Below are 12,729 nucleotides of genomic sequence, written 5' to 3' on the forward strand. Positions count from 1 at the left end.
TTGCTAATGTTCATCAATTTCACCTATGCTTTTTTTCGACTATAACAAGTCAAAATGTCTGCTGTGAAAAAGGTCTATTGGTCCTTTTTTCTTTTTTTTATATTCTGAAATGACCACCGTAGACAATGCAATCTGAACATTGCCAGACCACAATGAGGGAGATTTGTGGTCTGGCTTTATTTGGCCCATATTGCAATTTCGAACCAACAATTTTTTAATTTTTTTAATTGTACATACTTTCAGACAATGGACTGTTTGCTTCGTAGATTCCTAACCATAAAATTACCAGTACCGACACTGGCTCGCCTGTACAATCATTTCTTATTTTATTTTAAGTGTTATTCCCGGAGAGTGATGCTTTCCTCATCTCCAGTGGTCACAATCAAATAAACAGAGGCCCCTTTTCTCTCTTGTACCAACGTGGGACTGCTAAATAGAAGACCACGCTGAGAGCCAGTATCCTGGAATAGGACTAGCAAAACTGCAGTGCCAGGTCGGGGGCTTCGCGTAGCCGGCGGTATTGATTTCCTCAAATAATGGTAGAATCATTTTTCACATTTTCACAACGTTCAATTAGCGTGTATGAAAAAGATTGGATCGAGAGAGAGAGAGAGAGAGAGTTACAGTCATCTGCTGTTAACTAGTCTTGCGTCTCAAATTTCGGCCAAGCTTTAAACCCTGGGGGATTTCGAAGCAAAATATATCTTTTTGTCAGTTGACTATTGACCTGAAGGTGTTGGTGTTTTGCCACTTAAGTCCTACCAAAATAATGACATCATCCTGTGTTTTAAAAAAAAATTCGGTTTAGGTATCAAGTTTGAAAATGTTTCCATATGTTCCTCCCGTCACATGCTCAAGTGGCCTTTTGCACCCTGCTAACAACCCACCACCGCCACATGCACTATAGTCCCCCCCCCCCCCCCCCCGTTACTGCAAAACTCAAGCGACTCAAAACAAGAGGCCTGTCTGTGGAGACAGCCTGGTGATGGGGCAGAAAATAAACATAAGGGGCCGGTGATATCTGCCATCTCGCCCTAATCAGCTTACCAAAGGCAAACATCAAACACAGCCACTGGCTCCGAATCAGGGTGAGGCAGAGCAGATGATTGCTTTATCAGCTGGAATTCACAGATATCTTTTGACTGTGCAAAGTGACTAGCTGGAGGAGCTCACTGGGAACAAACAGCTGGCGAGAGCACAGTGTCAGATAAGAGGAGGGCTCGTACACAGGACAAACCGCACGCACGCACGCACGCACGCACGCACGCACGCACGCACGCACGCACGCACAGAAAGCAGAATTAGTCGTACGTGAATGTCGTACAGTCGTGCATTTTTGCTCAGCAGGACTGTTTGTTTTCTCTCTCTGGTGTTCTCCAGATGTGAATATATTTTATAAGAAAGGTACAACATCCAAAGTCAACCCAAAGATAATTAATTGTCTCCGTGGCCTCTGAAATTGAAGCGATATTACAAACCATTTTTTGTGCTTGCACACACACACACACACACACACACACACACATATATGTTACCAATTGTCAGATGGACAAGTTTCACACCCTGGTGAACACTTATATTTGATTTTATTTCTAAATAAAATATGAGTAAATAGAACTTGTTATTATACAACAAATACAAACATTTTGTTGCGCTAAAATTTGTCTCTAATTCCTGTTGGACTTTAATCTGCGTTATCCTGACCCCCCTCCCAACCCCACCGCCTCAATGCTATGTTATTTTCCTCAGCGTGTCCTGCCCTTCTGACATATCACTCACAGATCACTATCCAGCGTCTTTCCAGGCTGTTTTTCCTGCAGCCTGGCGTTCGAAAAGCCGCGCGCAGACAGATTGCCATCGCAGTTCAGGAGGAGGGGAGAGAGGGGGGCGGGGTGGCTCCAGGTAGCATCCCGACCGCACTCGAATATGTGGGTGGTGCTGATAAGAGCGGTCAACGGGTTTCGGTCCGGCTCCCACTTCCCCTCTGTGTGCTCTCGGTGATCCAGAAACAACCAAGATCCAGACAGACAAGACGCACGCACATGCGCAGGCATCAGATAACGCCGTGTGATTGGTCCCAGGCAAGTGTGCCTTTCTCTTCCCGGAGACATGACTTCTCGGCTCTCAGCCAGCCCTCTCTGTTGTCTTTACTTTTGCAATCTTGGATGTAGTTCCATTTTGAGTGTCTCCTATATTAAAAAACCCAGTCGTTGTTGTTCATGCCGTGGAATACATTGTGCTCTCTTTGATTATCATTTCCTGGGAGGGAGAGTGTGTTCCTAGATAAGTCCCACGTTTTTTGGCTAATTAAAGGATGTTTGGGGTTTTTCTCCACATCAACACGAGCGTCAGGCGCTTGATCCGCTCTGTCAATAGAGGTTAAACTGCGAGCCGCACTGATACCGAGCCCCGACTGCAGGGTGTCTGCTGGTCAATATTGTGAAAATATCGCACTGCTGGATCGATGCGCCGCGTTTATGAAGTGCACTTGAAACTTGGGGTTTAGTTGGCCCGAAAGGTAATGAAATTGCAGCCGCATGCTCAAGACAGAGGACAAACAAAGCAGGCGTTATAATCACAGTGTCTCGGGGCATCAGCACGTTCTAAACCTGACTCATGTGGCTTTGGCATACAATTAAGGCCAGTGTGTGATTCATCGTTTGGGCTGTTTCTCCAGTTGGCGCCTTGTTTGCTGTTGATTTAGAGCTTAAAGTCGAAGCTGTATTGTTTCTTTTTTAACATTTCCATTGTTTACAAATGGTACCGCCACTAACTGGAGGCTCCCAGTTTATGCTGCTACAGCTGTCGTCCCCTGTGTGGAGTGTAGTTTCTGTAACGTGATAGGATAGCGGAGACAGGCCCTTTGTACGTTGGCTGCTGGCAAAATGCCCCCTCCCCACCCCCCGTAACTGTAATGGACACCGGACCCCCAAATCCCTGTGCCAGCCTCCTGATAATCAATCAGGCGTAGCCTCCTTAAGGTAGCTGCAAGAGGGACAACTCAGCGCCACTTGATCCTCGCCAATGCCATTAGAGGCACTCGGATGCCTGGTGTTTCTGCACCTCGTCTCTCCACACCTCGGCTGTGTGACTCAGCCCACCAATTGTATTTTCTTAAATGGGACTTTTGTCATCCAGTCACTCCGGGACGCACTAAATAACAAGTCTGTACGCCCCAAGATCCGATCTTGCTCGTATATGGACCTCATGCCGAGGTTGCCTGGCTGGCATTGAGTTTGGACAGTGAGGTGTGGACAGCATGTGGGCACAAAAACCTATCAAACATACATGTCACATCTGGTGTTCGTCTACTGAGGAGAGCAAAAAGAAGAGAGTACGAAAAACCTCCATACGTTAAGTTACTGCTGATGAAAACCCAAACACATGATTCATAAAAGCTTTAAATAACAAAATAGCAGCATTTTTTAATCACTGCATCAGTAGAGCCTTGTTAGCGGCTATTCCCCATTAAAACACTCATACTAATACTGCAGGGAGGAAGAGTAGGCATCAAAAATCCCTTTTATTTTAAAGAATCTATAACAATTTAAACGTTAGCGGATATTCGTCGGCTGTGTCGAAGTGTCAAGCGTGGACGCACATTATGCGGACGTGGCTGTGTTTCCGGCACGGTCCCAACATTCACACTGCAAAAGGAGAGCGTGACCACAGCCAAGGCGCGTTCGCCACCCGTCTCTCCAGACCTCATGGCGGCATCGCCGCGGGCAGAAGAGGAGATGCACACCAGCTGCTACTGCTGCTGCTGCTGCTGCTGCTGCTGAGTCCAGTGCTTACATTGTGCAACCCGGCTCTCGTCAGAACTGATCACGCTTGGTACTATCACTGTTTACTTGCTAAAACTTTGGATAGCCACGTTTTCTCTTCCTCGCCTCGCCGGTGCTTCTTGGCACTTCCTCTCCTCAGCACTCTGTTTATGCCTGTGCTTTTCAGGTGACTCATGTCTCCTGGAAATGTTTCTGTCTGACTTTCCTCTTCTTTTACAACTCTCTCCCCCTCGCTCCCATTCTTCTTCTGCCTCTCTCTTCCAACTCTTGGAGCCAGGGCCTCAAAGCCAAGCCAGGTATGATTATATCTTGGTTGTTGTTATTCTCAGAGGAGCGATGCACTCACTTTTTCCAGAGTCTGGACTAAGGGGGAGCAAAATATGCAATAAATAAAGAAGTAAATAAAAGGGGGAGGGAGAGAGCAGTGAGTCTCTGAGTCTCTGATCTATTTGTTTGGATCACCATACAGTTTGCTTCATAGATAACTGTTCAGTAATTTCTTCCATTTTCCTCTCTCGGAGGGACTTTTTAATGATTTGTGCGGCACTTTCATGCACCACGTCTCTAAACACTCGTTTGTGTTGCTCTCCTCCAGGGCTTACATCTGTGGAGGACTGGTAATTAGGCTTTGATGCTTCATGTTCACTTTGTCTGTGCTCTCGGTGTCTCTTGTTAAATCGCTTCATGCAGCATCACAGTGATGAGTCTTTGAACGCAGCACATCTGCCAGAAGATAAAAAAAAGTCACACTTTACTGGAAAGAATAGAGAGCAGTAGTCTGGCAGGTGAGCATTGTGTGCGTTTGAGATGTTTCGTTTGAAAATACAATAATTTTTAATTTCAAGAGCTGGATGATTTATATGAAGCTTCAGTCAGTTACATTAGCTTAGCATAACGACTGGAAACTGGAGGAAACAGTTAGCTTGTCCAACAGGGACAAAGTCCACCGACCAGCACCTCTAAAGCTCACTCATCCGTTGCATCTGGTTATATCTTGAGACCACTTTTGGGTTTTGGCCCAGCAACAGACTCCAGGGGTGCCTGCGCGTTGCTTGGCAACCCTACTGTGACGACACAATAGTTTGATTAAAGATTCTTCGAGCATATAAGCACAAACTCATTCTCTAAAGAAAACTGTATCTCTGAGGACCCCTTAATGATAGAATTCACAGCTCGGCACGGAGCTCCAGAAATTATCTAAAGGTTCAACTGGAAGATTCAGACTGGTCTTCACTACCAGCTTTCAGTAACTTACACTGAGTGAGCTCGTCATGAAATCACTCCCTAATGAGGCAGCTCCGTGAACTCCCTGTTTATCTCGGGAAAGACTTACTAGCATGTTGATGACACAGAGTGGAGCCTCTGGCATCAACAGGACAGACGCAGGCCTACAAAGACATATTAAAACATATTAAACGGACAGAAAATGGGATTAATAGCGTCGTTCCAGCGGCCACAGTCCTGATTTTCATTGGTCATCTTCAACACCATCATCCTAATTACAGATCGTTGGTTCCATTTTCAGTGGAACAAAAGCGTTGGGCCAGTGTTTTTCGCGAGCTGTGACTCGTTAAGTTCCCGCAGGGGTTATTCACTGTCATATAATACGAATCCTTGTGGGTTGAATGAGTCATTTGCGGCCCTTCACTGCTGACACACAGGATGGGGCTAATGTGATTAGTCGAGCGAGTTTGAAGGAGAGTGTCAGACAGATCACCATAGCCTCTGGAGTACCGCCTCTCATCAAAGCGGGAGAGTCAGAGATGGCGTCAATGGCAATGTTACCAATTAAGTAGTACTATTTAAAAGCTGTGCTGATCTGCAAGGATGGAAAGCCAGATCTTTACCCGAGATAACTTTAAGCCGAGTGCATGCTCAGGCCATTAACCACCTGACTAGATTGGGTCCAAATGGTGGAAACAAGAAAACAACAGTCTATGTCCCAAAACATTTAAGTCCACCCCCGTCCGTCCGTCTCACTACCCGACTGAAAATCTATTTTAAATGGCAGGCTGAGAACCAAAAGGCATAGCTGCATGCTGTACAGATAGTAACAGGGACCCGCCGCTGACTATCCCCCCCTGCTAACAAAGAACTCCACTGTGTGAAAGTTCAGACCCCGCTGAGGCTTCGTATCAGAGGGAAGCAAAGTGCCTTTTAGGGAGAACGCAGCATGCCGCCTTTGTGAGTTTATCAGCAAAGGGAGTGCATAAACAACCACAAAAGCCCGATAAAGAAGAACAATCTACAGCACAGCACAGCAATTAGGCCAGTGGAGTAACCGTGGTTGTGTTTCAGTGAACACAGGAATATCAGAGCTTTGACGTTTGCACAGTGCGGCCGTGTGAACCGGGATCACGTGACCTTTTTTTTTACAGGTGTGTTGTATCTTTATGCTAATCCCTTTCTTTTGCCTTACCAGGTTGAGCTGCATCTGAAGCCGATCCAGTCTCTGCTGCGCCACCAGAAGCCACTGGTCTTAGTGCTCCACTCCCCCCAGCCACTGATCTGGAAGATCAAGTCGGAGAACCTGGCCCTGGGCGTTAAGCGTACCTTTCATGTGAGTCCAGCGTTTACTCGAAAGCCTTTAAATCCTACTTCCCTTAAACTGTGTATTCATTTCCTCACATCCTAAACCGTGCTCCCATTTCAGTAGCCCTGTGCAATAAGAGGTCCGCCGCGATAACGACGCACCCATGCACGGCCACTGTGGCGAGGCATTAATCTATGTAGCGTTTCATCCGCACATCCTTATTCAGCTACAGCTGTGCTGTCTTCTTGGGAAGTGGGCAGACAAATTCTTTGCGTTTTTCTTTTGAGTGATTGTGAGATAATGGTGGAGCTATTTTTACAAGTTTGATTAATATGAATGCTCTTTGAGTAATATCAAATGATTCTGTATGTAATTGTGAGTTTTTAATTAACTCAAACCAGTATCCCTCCCTACCATCGTGGTGTAAAAAAGTATTTACGTAAAAAAGATGTAATGTGCCCTGTCAGCTTTATTCACGCCCTGTAACAACGGGGCCGTATCCCCGCCGCCTCCCGTCCTCCCTCCTGTTAACATTCTTGTTGATAGCTTGGCAGCTGTTCAAATCAGACAGGGTGTATCTGAATAACACGGACACCCTAACAACTGGGAATGTGTGGTTGCAAACACAAAACTACTAAAGCTCTGCTGAGGTACGGAAAGGATCCCTCAACCACTGGTATTTGCTGAAATACAGAATCACAATGCCTATTTGCTTGTAAAATAATGCTTAATGGTCGCATTTTTTGTGTCCGATCTGAGATGAAACTGATCCAGATGTGTAACAGCAGCAAGACACTCATTCAAAGCCGACCTAAAGTGAGACAACGTGGCTTTTGCAGAACAGCGGCCTCTGTGGTTAAAAGCGGTAGTTACAAGACAACGGCACATCAAGTGTTCTTTTCTGTGGCATGTTAAAATGTAGCGAAACAAGAGCACATGGCGAGAACAGTCCTAACTGACTAATTGGGGTCAGGTTTGCTAACATCAGCAGCCATAAGCTACTGGTCAGACCGGGCCAATGAAGGCTGTATAGCAGCTGAAATAATTTAAATAGTGTGTTTTATTGAATGAGCTCAACTTTTTAATTTGTCGACAACGTGTTTGTTAACTTCTTTGAAAAGTTAGTGTGTCACTTTAAAGTTTTTAAAAATAGCTCAACAGAGTTGGGATCAGAGCACACATGGGATATGTCAGTGCACTTGGAGCCAGGTCCCCTGGAGAGCCAGCCTTTTTTAGTAGAGGCACCAGGGGGCCTCGCTGAAACTTAATAAAAAATGTAAAAATGGATTCATTGCACATGTTCAAAGCCCGTGTATCACATGAGAAAATCATAGCAATATGAGACCCAGAAGTCTCAGCCTTGGCTTAACTACGCTATATTGTGAAGAAAACCTTTTTTTTTCTTTTTCTTCTCTTTACTTTTATATGCTCAGAAGGCTTTTTCGATATTTTTGGGCTTCCCAGAAGTAATCACTTTCAATTGTATGTTAACACCACAGCATTCTCCAAGAATGCAATACATCAGGTACACAAATGATTTCCACATGGGGCCCGGTGATTACTTGCTTACCCTTCACGTGCAAAAAAAAAACGCTCCCCCCCCCCCGCCGACACGGAGAAATACGCATTTTTGGGTTGCAAAATCCTCGCGCTATGCACAGGCTCACTCACCCACACACACACAAACAACACACACACACACCTATAAAGAGCCTTGTGCTCCAACTTCCATTGAAATATCCTTTTCCTGTGCACGAGTAGGACCACGGCTGTCAGAGAGCAACATGAAGACACATGGGGCCCGAGCGCCTCCGTTTAATTAATATTTCCTGTAGTAATGGAAAGAAATGCTCTCTTGTCGAAGGAAAGAGTATCACTTCGCGTGGATGGATGTGCAACTGGCCTGCCTGTGTTTTCCTAAGCTGTGATAATGTGTGGCCAGTGATATGTGCGTTTCTGACCAGCAGGCCTGCATCACAGTAAATGTCTCCCCTTGTCAGTGGTGGCAGACAGACAACAGCTGACAGCCATCATTAAACCCTACAGAGCTGTTGCTGTGTGCCTAATGATGTCGGACATCAGTGTCTTTGCAAGGTGCCTTTTACATCTTCTCAATCTCCACTGAGCAAAAGGCTGCCATGAATATACTTCTTGAACGGTGCATCTCCGTATTAGGGGAATATGTAATTTGCAGTGGCAACACGTGCTGTCACTGTTTATCTGACTAGAGTCAGAGTTGAGGTCTGGCCCATGCAGTATGATACCTGTCTGACGTTCATGATGCTTTTTGAGTGGGGCTCGGAGAGATAAAAGGGAGTCCTAACAGTGAGACAGGAGGCCTCTGCAGTCAGACAAGGCCCATTGAATCAGCTGTGATGTATTTTGTCCCTCTTGCGGTGCAAGCTGTCGGCATCTCTCCACAGTGACCTCCTCGACATGCCACCCGACTCGAATAGCGGCTTTCAAAACGCGACTGACACAAATGTTGATAAAAGCTAATTACTTCAAATCAAAAATAACATAATGAGTTAAATTATGTCACAGGATTAAAGAAAGACTGACTCTGTATTTATAATGTTAAACTACGTATTTCAGAAACTTACATTTGAGTAAACATTCTGCCTGCTTGATCAAACTGGATATTCAACCTATTAACCTTTGTTTAGTTATAAAACAATTCTTACGAGTTACAATTCCTCCTCTGCATTGAGGAGTTGCATGTTGGTCTATGCCGTACATCTGGTAACACTCATATACTTCTTGCATCTTCAAAGAGTATCTTGTTCGTACGCCCCCTGGTGTTTCAGAGAAATACTGCAACAAGCATTACATTGCGCGTAGACAACTTTGTGCATGCTGTATAAACAAGACTTCCTCAAGGGTTCCTTCAGAAAGATGTAATAGTTGTTAACTAATTGAGCTAGCATTAGCTTCACAGGAAAAAAACGTTTCTGGATGACACAACATTTTCTGTGTTTCCATGTGTATGGTTATTAAATGAGAACCATGTTAAAGGGGTTTTCGATGTGTACTTGATGGCTACGTACTAGACCAGACAGAGGATCAACGTAGGTGGCAGTTCATGGTGAACTCCCTGCTAGAAAAACAAGCATTACAGCATAAACCAGCATAAACCAGCATACCAGCACCAAAACACAACATATGTTGGTGTTGCTGGTCACCGGTTTTGCTGGTCTATGCTGGTTTTTCTAGCAGGGCTGTGTGGTGAACAACATGTGGTGAAATCCAAAGCACCTAGTTACAGTTGCTAAGCTATGTTGGAGGAGGAGTTTAGCACAAAAGTCGGCTGATTAATTGAAAAACTTGACCATGAAAAAACCATGTCTGCGCCATGACCGCCTCTCAGATGGAGGAGTCGCCGCAGGAAGATTATAGGATAATGGAGTCAAGAGGAGCTGGTTTTGAACTTAACTTAAAACTCACAGCCAGACCTCCCTCGCTCTGCCTTTCCATCAGAGAGAGGCTGTTTCTTTGGGCTAATTGGACTCGGATTTGGCCCTGCCAGTCCTAGTTTCCTGGTCCCAGTGCTCTGGGCTCGGTGGACACAGATGGGCTGGCTGGAAAAGTTTCAGAGACGCTGAGCGAACTGTTGTTGTTGGCCACCGGATCCTGAACGCCTTTTTAAAATGCCAGAATCCAGACTTTTGTTGTAAAACATGTTCTGCGCAGTACTCCACACCAATTAGCAGCAGGCAGGAGTCATCCTGGGTCTAAAGTGGAATATGAACTTTGAAATCATGCCGAATCTGATTTTACCAAGGGGCGCTAGGCTTCACTGTGTTGACTTTGTGGCCAAGTGCATACATTTATTTTCTGATGGTTCGGGAAGGAGGGCTGTGTGTAGCATGCTTGAAAGACTCAATCTGCATCGAATGTTTTGTGACTCTGGATGGAACAAGTCTGTAAATACCTTTGCTGTTGGCTCGCGTTGCCTATTGTTTGTTTGCCAAGCTTTGCTTTTACACTCCCGTGTTTCTCTCGTCGGCGTGGCGGTTAATGGAAACCGATGTTGGTTTTTAGACAGGAATGGCAGATGATCGATCCCGAGTGGTGCTGAGCCATATGCTATTGTTTTCCCCGACTATTTCCCAGAGGCCGTCAGCTCACACAAAACACACGCACGTTTTGCAGCGAGCGGAGTGATTGCCCCCCCCCCCCACACACATCTCATCAAGAAGCGACACGATCAAATCAGCCACGAAAAACATTTAGCACATTAATATCGCCGGAGATTTTATGCATGCTCACATCATCTATCAACCACTTTTTCTCAACTTTCCATCCCCCTCTTCTGTTTGCAACACCTCCTAATTTATAAACAGCCTTTTGCTATTTCCCATGCTCAGGGTGTTGCTCAGTGGAGGATTACAGCTGGATGATAATTGATCTCAAACATTTGGCATGCCGTCTCCTTTTTTACTGCTCATATGGCCGTACTGTGCGGATGCTTACAGGAAGAAAGGGCAGGACATATACAGTTTATTGACATTTGAATAGTACTTTAAACAGATATAATACTGAACTATCAGTGGTTAAAGGGAAATTCCGGCCTGCAAATACCATTACAAACGTAAGTTACACAAGTTTCTTACATTACGAACATGAAAGCAAAGAGGTTGTCCCCTATGGTATGTAACCAACTTCTCCTCGACATTCTTTGTTTGCGCTCCGCTGTCTGCCAAGTCTGAGGAATTCCTCTTAAGTCGAGGTTACATCCCTCTTTCCTGCATTTCCTAACTTCAGAACACAGTACAAGGCCTAAAAACATCTACATTCAAAACACTTTCTGGCAGTGACAGTAACGGATTGCTTCATAAGATGTGAGCTCTATTTTCACATAGGGAGGTTATGCTTTAGTTGGCGGTGGGCTTGCAGCTCAGAAGAACTCGGCTCTTGGACCTTGTCGGCTTAACGTGTGTATATTAGCAACAAATGTAACAGTATTTAGAGAGTGACAGCTAATGTAAATTGTAAGTACTATAGTATATTTATATTTACAGTATATATTCCACTTAAGCCCATGAAAGAAATAGTTTTATCCTTTCCAGCACTTCAGGGGCTCTATTCTCCTGAAGCTTAACGCAAACACAAGTGGTCGTGACCAGCAAATTTTAGCCATTTTGGTGCCTCCAGGCGTCACCACATACTGTATGTAAGAAATGGAAGTAGTCCAAGTGACGTTTCGAGGTCCTCAAAGTTTGATATTGTGGTTTTTTAGCTTTTTTCTTTGGAAACCAGAAGCGATACGAGATCTAAGAGGAACTAAGCTCAACCGTATGCTAATTTGGACCAAAAAGGTTACAGTTAACATTCATGAACTGAAAAAGTATCAGAATCAGAAACATTTATTGCCAAGTACATTACAAATACGAGAAGTTTGAGTTGGTGAAAGGGTTAAAATTGTGAGACGAAAACATCCCCAGATCGGAAGATGCCTGTCAATCAAAAGGTATCCCCGCCCCCTAAAGTATACCCTGCTTTATGGTCTATTTGACTCTAAATTAACCATCATTTACATAAATGAACATCATGCTGTATTGAAGAAGACTTGAAACTAGCGACCGAGACCATACACTCATGTCTACAATGTTTACTGAAGGAATTCATCAAGAGAGAAGTAGAGTCATTTTCTCATAAACTTCTATACAAACAGACTTCTTATTTCAACCAGAGGAGTCGCCCCCTGCTGGCTATTAGAAAGAATGCAGGCTCCTCTGCATTTGGCCTCACTCTTCCCCCCACCTCGGCGCAAACACGTTTCCTTTGTTGCCAGGAAACTACGAAACTTTAAAATACATTTTAAAAATAAATAAATAACAGAGCTGCACCAGAGGAAAATGTATAAGTATTTTGGGTCTGTCAACTGAGGGGAGACGGAGAGAGAGAGAGGGGGGGAGAGAGTTTGTTAAAGCCCACAGTGGGTCCCTCACTTCCCTGGTTCAAATTCCTGAGGTTTTTCAGTGCTCTGGAAGGCCTGGAGCTAATTTGGCTTTCAGGCTTTCCCCTCTAACTCTTTGCAACTAATTACAGTAGTATTCCTGCAATTAAACTGATAAACTCTGCTGAGCTTGGCAAGGTTAGCGAAGCAACCCCCGGCCCCCTCCTCCTCACCCGCTCAGGGCACCCCCATCCGCAAAAATACAATCAACCTGAGTTCTTCTACAGAGCCCGTCTCCTCGGCCCAAGTATTTACTCTGGTGACGATACCAGGAACACCGAGTGGGGAGCGCCCAGAGGTCAGACAGATGTTGCGCGTGAGGGAGATTTGAACAAGTTATGTCTGAAAAAACCCAAAGGGATGTTATTCTGTGGCCGTTCAGACGCTGTAGCAAGTGAGGGACAGCTTCATAACATCGTCACAAAAAAGTGGTCTTGCGTATTCTCTACCGA

At 45.0% G+C, this 12,729-nt stretch overlaps 1 protein-coding gene across 2 annotated transcripts in view; it reads left to right on the plus strand.

Moving 5' to 3' along the window:
- The window catches only part of tgfbr3 (transforming growth factor, beta receptor III), a 56,712-nt gene that overhangs the window by 22,569 nt on the left and 21,414 nt on the right, over positions 1-12,729 (plus strand). For both annotated transcript variants that reach the window (XM_034530759.1, XM_034530760.1), the window contains exon 4: positions 6,208-6,345. In XM_034530759.1, the coding sequence (XP_034386650.1) occupies positions 6,208-6,345 (138 nt within the window). The remainder of the gene's footprint in view (positions 1-6,207; positions 6,346-12,729) is intronic.

Source organism: Cyclopterus lumpus, chromosome 4 (assembly GCF_009769545.1).
Source record: "Cyclopterus lumpus isolate fCycLum1 chromosome 4, fCycLum1.pri, whole genome shotgun sequence".
Taxonomy (NCBI): Eukaryota; Metazoa; Chordata; class Actinopteri; order Perciformes; family Cyclopteridae; genus Cyclopterus; species Cyclopterus lumpus.